The 17,622-nt window shown below is 35.7% G+C and overlaps 1 protein-coding gene across 2 annotated transcripts in view; it reads right to left on the bottom strand.

Annotated features, from left to right (window-relative positions):
* Positions 1-16,947, bottom strand: part of Ndf (Nucleosome-destabilizing factor) — a 54,219-nt gene extending 37,272 nt beyond the window's left edge. Inside the window, exons 1-7 of one of the 2 annotated variants that reach the window (XM_069331238.1) lie at positions 16,733-16,947; positions 16,589-16,625; positions 12,209-12,288; positions 10,205-10,337; positions 9,431-9,511; positions 8,182-8,349; positions 7,685-7,858 (exon numbers count right to left, since the gene is read on the bottom strand). In XM_069331238.1, the coding sequence (XP_069187339.1) occupies positions 7,685-7,858; positions 8,182-8,349; positions 9,431-9,511; positions 10,205-10,337; positions 12,209-12,288; positions 16,589-16,625; positions 16,733-16,767 (708 nt within the window). In that variant the 5' untranslated portion in view covers positions 16,768-16,947. The remainder of the gene's footprint in view (positions 1-7,684; positions 7,859-8,181; positions 8,350-9,430; positions 9,512-10,204; positions 10,338-12,208; positions 12,289-16,588; positions 16,626-16,732) is intronic. The other variant, XM_045739450.2, reaches the window with a different exon arrangement.
* Positions 16,948-17,622: the final 675 nt, after the last annotated feature.

Here is a 17,622-nt window from a genome sequence, read left to right as displayed (position 1 = left end):
TAAGACAATAACAACGTTACATTCTAACTAGTACAGTACAACGAACTGTCGGTATTCCCAAACAATTTGAAGAATAAGTAATTCTATTATAGCATTAGTGCAATAATCTTTGAGATTTCAAAGATATTTTTCTGCTTACCAGTGACTCTTAAGTACCACCATTTTATCAGTAATGGCACCATTTTGAAAATTAAATACAAACTTCAAAAAAAATTAAATTTATAAAGACTAATTCTGCTTCTGAAAGGCAGGTGACATTGAAATACAGCAGTTCATTAACAAATACAGTACTGTATAATAAATAGGTGTTAGTATGCCAGATAGTTGCTAGTCATCTTTGTTTACTACTTTTACAAAAATATTACTTCAAAAAATTTTTCATAACCGGTTCACCATCCTAAGTTTTTCATACCTATAGAATACTCAAGCTTAAAGATTGGAGAAAGATGATATTAGCATCTTTTAGTCATTAGCTTCTGTCAGTGAATTTACCATATTATTGCCATTTCTCTCAACAATCAAGGTACTATACAAGAAATCATTAGCAAATTATGTTCACAGTTAAAATATCATCTAACTAAAATTCTTGGGTTAAAGAGTAACTTTCAAGTTGGAGGTGTAATCGGTCCTAATTATATCAAGTAGAACATTTGGCTTTGAATGCCTAGTTAGTCAAATGCTTGGAAGATACACACTCTTTCCCAATTGTGGTTCTATCCACACTAGCACGATTAGGCATGCCCCCTATCTAAAAATTAAGAATACAAAACTGGTTGGTTAGATTTCCAAAGAAGATTGTATGACGATTAACACTTGACTGTTAAAAATTTTGTTTAAACATCTTGCAGGATGCAAATACGAGTAAATAAAATTTCTTGCTTTGTTTTATGAATGTTTATCTTGTAGCTGATCTTAAGCACAAAGTATTATAAAGCAGAGGTCTAGTATGATGTCATTAGCCTCGCCCAAATCTGTACTGTACTTAAATAAATGTGTCGGCTCTGTAAGAACAGTTACTGTATATTTGTTAGACATTCCACGCCCCAGGGCAAAGATGCGTGGTTCTCTTATTTTGGACTTTCCAAGAACTACAAATGTACCAACAATGCCATATACTGTATATATATATATATATTCTTTAAATATTAAAAATACAAAGAAAATTCTCAAAGATGCCAAGGAAGTGGGTCAAATAGGTTACTGATTTTTGAAACACATTACAATATTTAAAATGAAAATAGTCCGAGGTGGTTTAAGCTACGACCCAGAGAGTGTATTTTGTTAAACCATTTCTTAACTTCTAGCTTGTACCAACTGTTTCAAGTGAAGAGGTGGGAAAGTCATGGTGCTCAAATGACAGTAGAAGGAACTACAGAAAGTGGATCTATTATCACGACTAACTTGGTGACCCCAGCCAAGGCTGCAAACTTTAAAGCCATAAAAAATAATTCACATACAGTATTAGCCAGATGGAACAAAACAATCAAGCTAGAAACAGCCATAAGCAAAGTAACATACTTCTAGAGAAATAAGTTTCTATAAAATGCTACCATTGATAACCTAATTGGAACTCCCATTGGGAGTCTGGTCACTATAGTACTGTATTAGAAAGTCAGCATGACGACGGAGAACTTGAAACATGTGGCAAATTTAAGTCTCTAACTATACTATATATAATAATCTGTTAATATAAATGCATTAGCATTATAACCATTCATAATTACAGCTACAGTATATCTATTCAACAGTACTGGAATTGTACAAATTTTTGTACATAAAGGGTATGTACTTAAGTACCCTGTAATGAGGTATACCCAATACAGGGTACTTAAATTTGTATAAACTAAAAAAAAAAAATGCTTCTTGAGGTCAAATTGTTTGCAAGTGACAATAGTAAATTACTAACTACTTTTTTTTGTGTAATTAACCGATTTTGGAGATGTTAAGGACTAGGTGCCTTATATTCCCACCATGCTGGGTTTGAAATTTTGAATATAAATGCATGCTTTTGAAGAATCAGATGGCTCAATGAAGAGTCCATGCTAATCAATTTTAGATTTGACTAAGATGGGTACAACATGATAAAAGAGAATAAGTGTTCTTATTATTTTCCCAAATAGTGAAAATAAATAAGGTACTTATATATAACTTGGGGAAACAAGTTCAAAATTATATTTAATATTAATCACCAGATGGCAGATATAGTCAGCAGATACAAATCCAAGAACACAGGCAGTTTTTCATCCGCCAATAGAGATAATCCTTGGTCACAATCACTCGGCCACAGCACCAGTCGTACACTATAACCTGCTGTTACTATCGGAATCAGGTTACCTCAGCAGTTTGAATGCGTGTCAAAATTCATTACAAGTGCCGCAGAAAAGTCTGGTGCATACCTGTCCAAGTAATACCGTATCCAAGCCCAGGCAGCCTTCATATATGGTAAGTTATACGATTTCAATGCATTCTACAACCCATCCTCTAAACACTAGTTCTTATAGCAACTACTTGGTCGTATATACAAAAATGGCCTGTTGCAGAAAACCATATGTTTATGAGCAAATCCACAAGGGCATTGATGAGGGTTCAAACCTATGCACAGGATGTTCCCAGAAGCACCTTAGTCAACTGTACCACTACATGGTTAAAAGAATTGCAACCTCGACTGCTACTGCCCTCATTAGGATACCAAAGCTTTTCCGAAGCCCAATCAGGGTGTCACACAATTTCCCCATGCACCCGGGCTCTGTTAACCAAATGTTCTACCTCTACGCCCTTACTTCAATACACATAGAAATCACAATTACGTGATATATCAAATGAACTAATCCACAAGGGCTGCTGCGATGAGGGTTTGAACCTACTCACCGGATGTTTCATATGTTCATGCTTTGTACTATTAATTTTGCAGAAGGCACAAAAAAACTAAACTGTCCTGGTATAGCACATATATATGTACCAAATAAGGCCTAAGATAGGGTATATTAGGATTGCCTATTTACACCTAAGATAGGGACAGGTTAGATTCTTTAGGTACTCCCCCCCCCCCTTTTTTTCTAGTGTGTCTGGCTCATTTGAGCACAGTAATTTGTTATCATTTGTGATCCTGTATTCATGCACCATCCTTACCAAATAATTTGTCCTTGTTTACCCAGTCAATTACCTTCAGAATTTTTTATGCGTTAATGTCATCCTTAATGAATTTGGAGCACACATCCAGGGCACGAGGGAAAACCAGGAAACTACCCTTGGGTTTGTGCACCCCAAGGAACACGGGTATACTCCAGAAGCCCAAAGAGCCCAATAAAGATCTGGGCACTCAACTGTAACATGTGGACCCGAAAAAAAAGGGAACTTGCCCAGGAAGCTGGAGCACAGTATGGTACTAGAAAACCAAAAACCACCATAGGTATGTACATAGTAAGCAAGTGATAGGTACCCAAAAATCGAGACTCGTGCTCAGGAATTTGGGGCACACCTGGGGTGAAGGAAGGATAACCTGGAGTCCTAGTGAGCCCACCCAGAAAACATTTATCCCAGCTTGACTTGCACTAGCATTTTATGAACTAGTACAAAATGTTTTTTAAAAGTCTAGAAACATGCAACCTACCCAGCCATCTTTTTCTCCGTATCATTGTGTCCTTGTCATGAAAGTATCTAATTTATTAGATAATACTTTCCCTCTAAAGCTATATGGTCTGTTAAATATACAGTAGTTCCAAAGAATACATGATCAACCAGGCTGTAATTCATACATCAGGCAGCGAGCAGCAGCATCTAACAGCCTGGTTGACTACACCACCAATGAAGAAGGTCTGGTCTGAGACCGGGCCGTGGGGTACACTGGTCTTCGGAACCACCACACAGGTAACCCCAAGGTAAGGTATCCCCTCAAAATGTTTTACCAATCACTCCTCAAATACTTTCTCTAGTACTTTGCCTGGAATCTATATTATTGTATGTTCAAAGATACACAAAATGTTGTGCCTAATAGCCAGACATGCACTATATATGTGCATATATATATGCACACACACACGCACACACACACACACAATTAAATATATATATATATACAGACAAACGAAGTCAATGACATCATTAAGAGGAGCCTTGCCTCTGCCCAGTGTCCAGCGGAGAGAGAGCCCCCGCAATCTATTGAACCATAACTCTGCTAGCTTTGCCTAGCCGACCAGACGGAATCACAATGCACCCTTTGAAGGGTGGTAGACAGTTGGCAGTGGGACTATACTTGCGTATCCACCCTGACAACCACATCCGTCAACCTCTCTGCCGGCCAAGCAGGAACCGCAGCGACACACACAGAAAGATACAAGTCGACCAAGTACAGGGTCGACCAAGTACAAAGTTCCTATTGTTGCTGTATCTATGCATAATTTCTGTGTTGCTTGTTAAAATTTCTCTGGCAATGGTCTTTTTGTGTAAAGAGACTATATGCTCCTTGATGGAGCCCTGTTGTTTGTGCATTGTTAATCGCCTAGAAAGAGACGTTGTTGTCTTGCCTATATACTGAGACCTTTGGGGCTGACAGTCCCAAAGTGGGCATGTGAAGGCATAGACGATATTTGGTTCTTTCAAGGCATTCTGTTTCATGTCTGGAGAGTTAGTAGGTTGGCCGTTTTCTTGTTTTTGTAGTAAATTGTTAATTGTATCTTCTGATTTGTGTCTGTGGGGATAACGTTCCTATTAATAATATCTTTAATATAATTAATTAATATTAATATTATTATATTAATAATAATAAGATATTATTAATATAATAATAATAATATCTATTAATGATATTAATATTAAGGATATTATTAATATCTTTAATATTATTAAAGATATTATTAATAGGAACATTATCACCACAGACATAAATCAGAAGATACAATTAACAATTTACTTCAAAAACAAGAAAACGGCACACCTACTCACAAAGAACTCTCCAGACACCAAATAGAACGCCTTAAGGGAAACCAAATGTCGTCTATGCCTTCACGTGCCCACTTAGGGACTGTCAACCCCAAAGCTCTCAGTATACAGGCAAGACAACAATGTCTCTTTCTAGGCAATTAACAATGCATAAACAACAGGGCTCCATTAAGGAGCATATAATCTCCACACACAACAAGACCATCACCCGGGACATCTTGACAAGCAACACAAATTATTGACAGATACAACGATAACAGGAAACTCGACATCAGTAAGGTCCTACACATCAAAAAGTCAAAACCAGCAATCAACAGCCAATTATCACATAATTACATTCTACCCACTTCAAGACCCCGAACCAGCACAGAAGCAAGAAGATAGAATGTATACCCATGATTATGTGCCCATTGTATATATCCAGTGTTTCGTGTTTTGTCTTTTGTTTCCTGTCACCTCACCCAAAAACAATTGTATCCCATCACCTCACCCACAAACGAATATAAGCACGATATGAGTAAGTAAAAAAATTGTCTTTGAAATTGTAAGAAGTGCTCTTGCGAAACACTTCTAGGCGTCAGACTACAAATAAAACATGAAAATGACCTTTGAAGAGTTAAATTTTCAACTATCCCCGACAGTGAAGAAAAACATAAGAAATATTGAGAAGATTCGTGTTAGAATCCTTAATCTTACCCTTTCGGTCATATTCAACAATTATATATATATATATATATATATATATATATATATATATATATATATATATATATATATATATATATATATATATATATATATATATATATATATATATATATATATATATATATATATATATATATATATATATTATATATATATATATATATATATATATATATATATATATATAATTATATATATATTATATATATATATATTATATATATTATATATATATATTATATATATATATATGTCGTACCTAGTAGCCAGAACGCACTTCTCAGCCTACTATGCTAGGCCCGATTTGCCTAATAAGCCAAGTTTTCCTGAAATAATATATTTTCTCTAATTTTTTTTCTTTTGAAATGATAAAGCTACCCATTTCATTATGTATGAGGTCAATTTTTTTTTATTGGAATTAAAATTAATGTAGATATATGACCGAACCTAACCAACCCTACCTAACCTAACCTAACCTATCTTTATAGGTTAGGTTCGGTTATGTAGCCGAAAAAGGTAGGTTAGGTTAGGTTAGGTAGGTTAGGTAGTCGAAAAAACATTAATTCAGGAAAACTTGGCTTATTAAGCAAATCGGGCCTTGCATAGTAGGCTGAGAAGTGCGTTCTGGCTACTAGGTACGACATATATATATATATATATATATATATATATATATATATTATATATATATATTATATATATATATTTATATATATATATATATATGTCGTACCTAGTAGCCAGAACTCACTTCTCAGCCTACTATGCAAGGCCCGATTTGCCTAATAAGCCAAGTTTTCATGAATTTTTGTTTTTTCGTCTACCTAACCTACCTAACCTAACCTAGCTTTTTTTGGCTACCTAACCTAACCTTACCTATATATGTAGGTTAGGTTAGGTTAGGTAGGGTTGGTTAGGTTCGGTCATATATCTACGTTAATTTTAACTCCAATAAAAAAAAATTGACCTCATACATAGTGAAAAGAGTAGCTTTATCATTTCATAAGAAAAAAATTATAGTAAATATATTAATTCAGGAAAACTTGGCTTATTAGGCAAATCGGGCCTTGAATAGTAGGCTGAAAAGTGAGTTCTGGCTACTAGGTACGACATATATATATATATATATATATATATATATATATATATATATATATATATATAATGTCGTACCTAGTAGCCAGAACGCACTTCTCAGCCTACTATGCAAGGCCCGATTTGCCTAATAAGCCAAGTTTCCATGAATTAATTGTTTTTCAACTACCTAACCTACCTAACCTAACCTAACCTAACTTTTTCGGCTACCTAACCTAACCAAACCTATAAAGATAGATTAGGTTAGGTTAGATAGGGTTGGTTAGGTTCGTTCATATATCTACGTTAATTTTAACTCCAATAAAAAAAATTAGAGAAAATATATTAATTCAGGAAAACTTGACTTATTCGGCAAATCGGGCCTTGCATAGTAGGCCAAAAAGTGCGTTCTGGCTACTAGGTACGACATATATATATATATATATATATATAATATATATATATATATATATATATATAATATATATATATATATATATATATATATATATATATATATGTATATATTATATACACATACATACATACATATATACACATACACACACACACACACACATACATACTAGCTGTACCCGGCCACAGCAACCCTCCCGTTTCCCTGTTCTAACCATTCCCCCATCCTCCATACCCTCGTCCTCCCCACCATTCCCCCCATCCCCTCTTCCGCACCCATTCTCTCATCCTCCCCACCATTCCCCAATCCCCCTCATCCTCCCCACCATCCCCACTCAAAACCCCTCGTCTTCCCCACTATTCCCCACTCCCTCGTCCAATACATTCCCAAATGATCTGATGTTCACATCACTGAAAATTAAGAACAGTTACGAAATGAAAAACAATAAACACATAACGAACCCAAGCTACGAAAAGAAAACACTAAAAACTTCCACGCGTGTATAATTATCATAAACCACATTAAGTATGTTGCTATTGTACTTACCTTTTCTGAAGACCTGTTCCACACCATTACACTGTGTCCACTGTTGAGAAGATTCTTGACAATGCCAGATCCAATAATACCCAAGCCTAAAAATCCAAACTTCAGCCCAGATGGCTCAATTTTCTTATCTTTTAACGTCTGACTTACGCTACCCACATCTAAGGGCGGCGTTTCCTATAAAAGAAAAGGAAAAAAGACATATATTATACTTCATATTTTAAAACTCATCTTGCACACATGCTACCATAAATGATTTATCACAAATAACCAAAATCTAAAGCATGTGTACTTGTTAATGATTTTCAGCCATAAATCGGGCTTCCTTGATTACTACCTATCAACCAAATTTCCTTCATGACTACCCTATTAACTAGGCTTCCTTCATTACTTCAACCACCCTCCTTCAAGCAGGAGGGTGGTTGGAGAGAAGGAAGGCGAAGGTTTAAGAGAAAGAATTAACACACATACGCATAACACTACATTAATAAAACACTTACTGGTCTTTCAATGTGAACTGGCCTATTCAGAAGTGCTGATACACGGGCCTTTGAGTTGTGACTCGGAGACGTTGTGAGTGAAGGATCTTTCAGTCTTACTGACTCTGTCTTGATGCGTTTAGCACTTCCACCACTGGCATCACTGTTTGGCCGCCTCTTTGGTGTTGCCTGGCAAAAAAAAAAAAAAAAGATGTGATTTTATAATATCAAGCAAATGAATTAATACATGCTTCTAAAAAATTAGGACTCATATACAGGTATGTTAAAACTGGCTAATTGGACATACAAATGTATTGTCATGGAAGTACAGTACTATGCTTTCAGTAACTACTACTATTTCTTTTGTGGTTCCTTCTTCAATCTTTCAAATATATGTGCTTGCAGAAGTTACATTTACTCTTTCTACAGTTTCATACTCCAAGAGATGACTTTTTTGCAGTAACAAAACCACTGTGCCAAATCATTCAACAGAAGCTCCAAGTGTTTGCTAAAAGTTTTATCAACTCCAGATGAATGAAATGAAACATGAAAATTAACTTAAGGTAAGCCTTCATAGAAAGACTCTTCAAAGAAAATACTGTACCGAAAAAACCCACTGATATACGTTACAAAATTCAAAAATTATTTATCTACATAGATTTATATATTTAGAGTACATACATGACTACAATTATGCAAGAACCTGGAACCAAAAAATATCTATCATCTGCTTTCAACAACTGCTGACTTAGGACAAGATATTTGTACTGTACCAACAAATTTTGGAAATGTGTAGGTATTGTTTCACGTTTATTATATTTAAAAGACTGCGTACCTGTAACTAGTAAGCTATGCAAACGTCCCACATTCTAATTAGCAAAAAACTAAACTGTCTCTATGCAAGGAACAAGGCTTACATTATCACCTACCGCACCAGCAAAAGTGTGCTGAAAAGAATGAGCTTCATACTTTCTCCCTTCCATTACTAATGCAATTCTGTACATAGAAGGTGTACAGTCATAACACTAAATTTGTTGTACGAGTTAATTAATTGCAGCATTACACACAATCTACTGTGATATCTGATGTCCACTGCCTCACCCAACACCTATTGCATAATATGTACTTACCTTCACCCCCATGCCTGTTTTCTTCTCCAAACACATGTTGATTTACTATACACCTGCTTCCACACCTGCTGCCTCACCTCCACACCTGCCACATTTATTTTATTCCAACTAACCCAACTGAGTCAAAAGCTGTTGCCTACCTTGATTTTTCTTTCTTTGGATGGTGTGTTTCTTTTTTTTGAATGATTCGTAGCATTAGTCCCTCCTTTCATGTCCGGAACCTGTTTGGCCAGAAAAAATATGCATCACATTACAGTAAATCATTTTATTTTCCATTTGCATGCATAATGCATCTTTTATAATAGTGAACCCTTAAAATTAAAAACTTACACTATATACTGTATGTTACACGCATTCACACTAAGGAAACAAAGGTGCCCCACAAATATCAGAAAGTTCTATTTCTTTTTGCAAAGTGGTAGACGTTTGGAACAAGTGGGGGGGGGGGGGGCCAATGGACACCAAGACTATCAGTAGGTTCAAAGCATCGCATGACAAGGAATTCTGGGAAGGTGGGACAGGATGAGTGTAGCTCTCATTATGTAACTACACTGAAGTAATTACATTTAGGTAATTACACACACACATACACCTACACACATACCCACTATTTCCGAAAACCCAGAAAATGAAATGTTAAATAGATTTTGAGCCAATCAAAGGCATACTTCTTGATCTGAAGTTAAACCAGTATCAATAATGTTGATTAAACATTGGTGTTGGTGACCCAACATCAGGTCAGAGTCAATATCATTAGGCAGTGGTCAAGGCAATACAGTATATATATATAAAAAAAAAAATTCTGGCATGGCACCGACCTTTCCCGATTTTCGTTGCTTCGACATATAAGAGGTTGCAGAGGGCAAAAGTTTCAAGCTTTAAGAGAACAAGTTGAAATATAACAAAGTACTTACCAAAATATTATTTTCTCCTATGTATTTTTCAATACAATCCACAGCCTCTTTAAATGTTGAAGTTTTGTTGGCATTCATAAGACGCGCTTTGTACTGGAAATATGGCTTCATGTTGGCAGATTCAATCCAAGCACTATAATGACAGAAATAACAAAAATGTCACTCTTGTTTCATTAGACATAGCACATATCCTGACACACATTTACATATATACAGTATATATGTTAAAATTATGGAAAATGTAACGTTTGAAGACAAGCTGTAAGTCTGGGAAGATAAATGACTTCAAGAATTCAATCCTAGCAAATGTAATGCAATGGAATTTTAGAGAGAAAGAGACCAAAAGGGGTCAACAGAATGTGTCTTTCTTATAAGAGAAAATTGGGAGAGGCACGAGAAAACTGGAACTTTACAGAAGTACTTTCATGCAGTTTATGTGATGGCAAACTGAATTAGCACACAGCAGAGGCGATAGAAGACACCTCAATTCACAGCTACAAGAGAACTACAACAATACAAGAACAATCAATACACCAAATATATTAGCTATGGTGCAAGACTCTAATCTCAATTCCCATAAACACGAAGTGCAAACACCCTTCACATGTAGGTCAGGGGTCATTGAATTAGATGCCAGACAACCAGAAATGTGATGTCCAAAAGATGGAGCTCCATCATGCAACAACAAAAAGTTGAGTACTACCAGATCGGCATGCATGCAGATCAACTGATCAGCAGTTCCTAACACCTATCCAGAGGATTTTTTTCCAATCTACATAGAATACAACTGAGGGTTTTAAGATTGGTGTTGTAGTTGCCATTTGTTTTAACAATCTGCTGCCAACCATCTTCACTTTGACAATGACTAAAGGAGGAACACAATGGCAATCAAGACAAGTTTTATTGTGTTTCCTCACAAATGACATAAATTGGGCAAGATAATGGCATGGATTACAAGACCAGAGGCAACTCAGGATAGGACATTATTGAGAATAAAGAAAACTGAATTTGACATGTGAAGTAGCAGAAGTTAGATTAACATAAAGGACATTTTAAGTGGTCAAGTAATGCAATTAAATTAATTGAATATATATACAAAGGTTTTGCAGAGATTGCCAAATAGAAGAATGAATCTGATCAAACTGTAAAAAAAAAGTCCTAAAAAAAAAAAATATGGGTATGAGGTCTAATAAAATATAACTAACACCCTCCAAATTCCTAAAAAGATGCAGAAGAGGAAATTGCATGCTAGGAGGAGCAATGTCTGCAGCTTATACAGTAACTGAAAAAATAGGGTCACCCACAGATGTTGAAAAGACATGGGAATTTGGCCCAACATTGCATGAATGGCGGCAATGTGTAGAAAGTATTTGGTGTTTATAGATGAAATGCCTGCTTATGACTGAACCAAACCATCCATGGAAAAGCATAATTTGGCATTGTGAAAGCCAGGTCTGATGTATATAGCAAAAAAACACTCCTAGTCAAGTTCCACCTTGAAGACAAACATTTGTTAAAGCAATACTTCTAATACTGTACAGTATATGCTGGTTGAAGGTTAACAGTGTTCTAATTGTGCTTATTTCACCTTGACTCATCATGGGGGTTTATTTTGCACTTCCTACTGTAGCCTTCATTCAAAAAATTTATATTTTACTGTGCAAATCAAAAACCTACCAAGTTTTTAACATGTATTGATCAAGAGATATGTCGCCTGCATTTCATAGAGTACTGCACAATCAAAGTGCTTTGAAGCAGTTAGTAGAAACTCTAGACATACGTGATATAGTAGAAGGACCTAAATGTTGGGGTCTGTCCATGTGTATGTTGGTCTGCAAATTAGGGCCAGACTAGCCCCAAGTATTTGACTTCCAACTTTGGACAGACAAACATTCCCTCTATATGTACATTCATATGTAAACACACACACAATATATATACATTTTTTTTATTTATTCACACATGAAAATTTGAACTTCAATATACTGTACTGTAAATACTTACTAGTTTTCACTGCCAAAGAAATATATAAAATGGCAATGCTTCTTGCTGGGCTTCTTAACATTATCTCTAGCAGGTATAACCTGCAAAAAATAAAAAGAAGAATGCAGCACTTGTGTAGGCCTAAGAGTGAACATTCCAAATTTCTCCTCTGATATGCACACAGATTTGCTACAAGACTCGTACCAGAAATATAACAAGTTAAGGGAACAGGCTGAGAACTCAACTACATTAGAAGAACAATTCAACTATATCAGAATCCTATACTCCTACATAGCACATTAGAACGAAACACGTCATTTATAATTTTGATAATCATAGAAATGGTAACAAGATCCGTGATAGATGAGAAGATATTGATGAAAATGAGCAACAATAGCAGAACTGAATACAAAAGATCACACTGCAGATAATAAGATTAGAAAATAGGTACTGGGTATGCAGACAAAGGTAATATTTAGCAAAATGAAAAACATTGGAGGAAATATTGCAGAAAACTAGGGTATAAACATTGAAAGTTGATGCAGAACAAAGGACATAGTGGTCAGAAAGGACCTATGAAGGATAGAAAAGTATTGGGAACAAGCTGGAGAAAACAAGGCAACAAAATAAAAGAAGAAATCAATGCTTTTTTAACAAGATAGGGTTAGGGGGAGCCAGAAAAATTGAACCTTCAGAGAACACAAATTGACACCAAGTTACCTAAATCAGAGGAAGAGCAATGGAAGAGAAAAGCTGGAAACAAAATTGATAATGATTATATATACTATACTGTACAAACATTAATCATTTAAGTTGAAAAAGAGAAGACACTGCTGCTAACTGAAGAAAAAGTATAGAAATAACACATGAAATTTATTTTATAAATAAAATACATAAAAGACAAATCAAACTCCAAGGAAATATAGCCCTGTATGCACCAAAATACATACAGAAGTGCTGTGGTTTTAAAATAATGTATGATAAAATTTACAAAGAAGACAAAACAGGAGTATACAGTAGGTTTTTAATTTAACAAGCTTTGTAATTACAAAATAATGGTCATAATTAGTCATAATTGCATACAGCCCACAATTAAATAACAGGTGGACAAGACACGGACTATGTAAACCAAGACGGGGTTCGTACAAACAATGAAAGATGCACAATACAGTGATACAAGGAACAGGAACAAGTCCGAGATTTGCCCGAAACACTGTGCGTATTAGTGGCTTTAGGTATTGTATGTACTAGCTCTATCTATAAATCCAACATTATGTTTGTAACTCATCTTCTATGTATTTACTTTTACCTGAATAAACCTATGAATTTGAAGTCAGACTGACTGTACTGGATCACTTTAGTCTCAAATCTAAGAGATTGGGGAGAGAGCATTCAATAACTTTATTTTAATGCCATCTATGAATCGACATGTAAGGGAAACCATGAGAGTTAGGGAAGGGGGTGATGACCTATTAATGCTGGATCTTATATTTGCAAAGACAGTGGAAGAAATCTTTGATCTACAGTACCCTCCTACAGAAAAAAATTAATTTATTGGAAATTAAAAATTGTACACCAATTAATATGCACTCTAGCGACAGAAAAAAAGGAAGTAAATGAGAAAATGTTTAACTTCAAAAGAGCACACTATGTGAAATCATGTCCCTTCAGTGCATTTGATTAGAAAGGTTTGTTGAGAGTAGAGGATGCAAATGAAAAAGACAAAGGAACAAATAAATCCACAAAAAATTAGAATGTAAGCTTTTACAACATAACCAAACTTACTTCCTACACAGATACACTGATTTTAATCTGATATGTAAGAAAGTGATTTTAATTGTAAAATGTAAGGGGGGTTGTATTTTATAACTATAGAATGCTCCTAAAAAAAAAGGGGGTGCACTAAAGAAAAGTAATGAGGCTGGATACCTGCGCCACAAATGCCCTGTTCTCAGTCCAGTATTTAGCCAACGAAACCAATAACTGTACAACATTTTAACTTCAAATCAAATAAGTGTTGCCAGCAAATGCCGACACATCATGCTACCTTGCACATTAATATCAGATCTTAATGGTTAGTGGTTCACAGGGAATAAGCCACTGAAAATGGGGGAGGGGGGGACCAATACCAATGTTTAGCTGTACAAGGAACGTTCCCAAAAATATTTCACCAAAGTAAAAGCACCACCAATGACTACTGACACACCCTGCTATCATGTTCAGTAATATCAGATTTTATTGCTCGGTGCTTCTAAAGGAATGAGCTACTGAACATTGGGTGACTGATGCCAGTGTCCAGATGAGTGCACAGCCCTCAGGTGGTCAAACATTCAGGAATCAAGTACTGAAATTAGAGAGATAATAAAGACCATAATATATATGATTATACTAGAAAATTCACTCATAAATGAATGTTACGCCTAGCTATCCAAGTATTGTACTGGCATTCTCAGGTCACACACTACGGGCAGTGCTCTATATCCGACAACCTATGTATCTTGGTTAATTATAATAACAATTGCATACCTGGATCATACTTAAGAGTAGGTTCTGGGAGTACATAGTTGTTTATGCCAAGCCCCCCCCCCCCAGCCTGCATTTAAATTAATTTTGTTAGCGACAAGTAGCCTGTGTGTTATGGTGTATGTGTGTTACTTGTGTGTGTGAATGTGCGTTACTTACATCCAGGTCCCGCTGAGATTGAACTACTGACCTCTTCCAGGATGCAACTCCACAAGAGTTGACTAACTCCTGGGTACCAGTTTACTACTAGATAAACAGAGGCATTAGGTAAAAGGAAATGTGTGCAATCTTTTTCAGGATTCAAACCCGGAATTCCCAATTGCGAGTCGAGAACGAACTCGACTGTATTACCAGGACCCTTTAAAGAAATGCAAAGAAATGATACAAGGTTTTAAAAATTCACTAGTATGCTTCAGTTATTATTTGTTCTAAAACTTATAATTGAGTACATTTTAGTTACATTTTGCCCCAATTACTCTTTTACTACACCCTGTTGATTTAACACTAGCTTAACACACTTTAGTTAATTATTGACATTACAGTACTCAATTTGCTACTAAAATTGTTAATACTTTAATAATTAACATTTATAACAGCCCGTAACAGAAATGGTGGTGCCTCACATATGGCTCCTTAAAAAAATGAAAATACATTCAACAGGTGGTGTAAAATAATCAGTGCAGTTCACAAAGCTGGAGGCCCAGCAGTACAGAGGCATTTGGGCATCTTTCCTTTACTTGTTGCCCTGTTCACCTAGCAGTAAATAAGTACACAAAGAGTTAGGCGACTTTTGTGTTTTTTGCCTCCTGGGAAAGGTTAGATTTGGCCTAAGAAGGACCTCGATAAGCCTAGGTGGTTTCCTGCCCCCAACAATGGGAAATCATTTAAATCAAATACCTAATCTCTCATATAAATCTCAGAGAAGTCAGTTTGTCATCAAAATTACACAAAACACAATATAAAATGACACTGCAGCAGTGAGAGGACAACTTTTGGGTAAGAAAACCTAAACTTTTAGGAAACGTAAACATAAAATGTTCCCAGTATCGCATTATCAGTTTAAAAACTTAATAGGGATGCTGTGTGGTAAACCAAACATGGGAATAGTGCAATTTTAGGTTGACTTTATTTGGGTCGAAGAGGTCTTGTTACCTACAAAACCAGCAGTGTGGGCACCCGTCACTGTCTGCATTTTTCTCATAATGATGAGCAAGATTTTCTGAATCTAAACACAGTAGCGTTGGCCAAGGCACAGTCCTACAATTACCACCACTGTGTAATCATCGGAAGGAGAAAACCTTCGTGCAAACTGCATGTACCATTATGAAGAACGATTACCACCTCAACTGCATTATAATCGGCCAAATAAATACCACTCATAACTATATACATTTTATAATTTAATACTTAAAAAATGAAAACTTAAATTGTACTTTTATAATAAATTCTGTTAAATATTCCACAGCGTGACAATCATACACCAAGTCCGTGATCATGCCTCTCAATAATAACCAATGCTCACAGGGTATCAAACCCATAAAAACACTCCAAACAGCAAATACAACGACCTACATAAGTGGCAAAGAAGGTTGTAAAAATGTATACTGTATTTTCACCTATCACCTCACACCATACCACTGAAAAAATCCCTTCTACTCCCCCCATCAGTCAGATAACACATATCACCCCCCACACACTCCTACACTGGACTCTAGTCCCGACTCTCGCCAGTGAGAGACCCGCGAGTCCTGGGGTGTGTAGTGAGGAGAGAAGAGAGAGGGAAAGGAGAAGCCACAACCCCCAGCGAGGAGCTATGGGGTGGTGCCGGGCCGGAGATCCAGGCCAGCTTAGCGTCCCATACTCCCGTCAGGCACTCACCTTACCCGGCCACGGAGAGAAACCCTTCATCTTGGCCCTGTGGGAGACAAACACAAACCATCATTGAACCCTCCTTGACTCATCGACAGCGCCATCTTTCAGCGGTATAGCAGAGTAATGTCACAAAACGGCAATCCAACTTACCAAACTAGGTCTCCAAGTTTGTAGGTGTCCGCCATGTTTAAAACTATCAAGCGCAAAGCACTCTGGGAGTCACGGAGTCAACCGTTGGATGGCACAAGATTTGACCCAATTATTCCTAATTTGATCACTAAAACTGCCCAGATTTCACGCACATCACAAGCCAAATAGTCTATCGTCTTGCTGGAATAGCTATGATGCGGAGCGACAGCGGGAGAGGATCAAAATCGTTGAAAATAACACTGGATTGCCAAGTTATGCCGCATATCACCGCTAGGTAGCAGCAGCTTACAGTACACAAACTTTTTCACCGCGAAGTTTGAAAGTTGTTTACGTGACCCAAACTCCCCATTTATAACAAAATTTCATCCCTATTTCATCGAAAACAGATTCGAAATGAGAGAGAATATTGTTGAAATTTTATTCTCTCCTTTGTATACATTTTCTCATCAACATATATTAGCAAGATTTGGAGTGTTCATTCATCTTCGTCCTATTTCTTTCTCTTCAATCAATCAATATTTATAAATACAATGGCGAAAACGCATTATTTCATAATAAAATGTCATAGTTTGTGGTGTCTCGTTGCTTCCTCACTTCCTGCTACTCTTGGTTTTAAAAATTAATATATGAGTAACATATCTCTTTAATTATTATGCTCGTAATATGTAATTATAAGTGCAGCCGTAATAATAATATCAATTACATGTGTCATTAATAGTGAAGATAAATAATTATATAAATGCTAATCAAAATTATATAAATATTAATCAAAATTATATAAATAACAATATATAATTAATAAATAGTAATACGAATTATATAAATATTATATATTTTATATATTATATATATATATTATAAATTATATATATATATATTATATTTTATAT

Source organism: Procambarus clarkii, chromosome 25, assembly GCF_040958095.1.
Source record: "Procambarus clarkii isolate CNS0578487 chromosome 25, FALCON_Pclarkii_2.0, whole genome shotgun sequence".
Lineage (NCBI taxonomy): Eukaryota > Metazoa > Arthropoda > Malacostraca > Decapoda > Cambaridae > Procambarus > Procambarus clarkii.
This window is presented reverse-complemented; position numbering and strand designations above follow the sequence as displayed.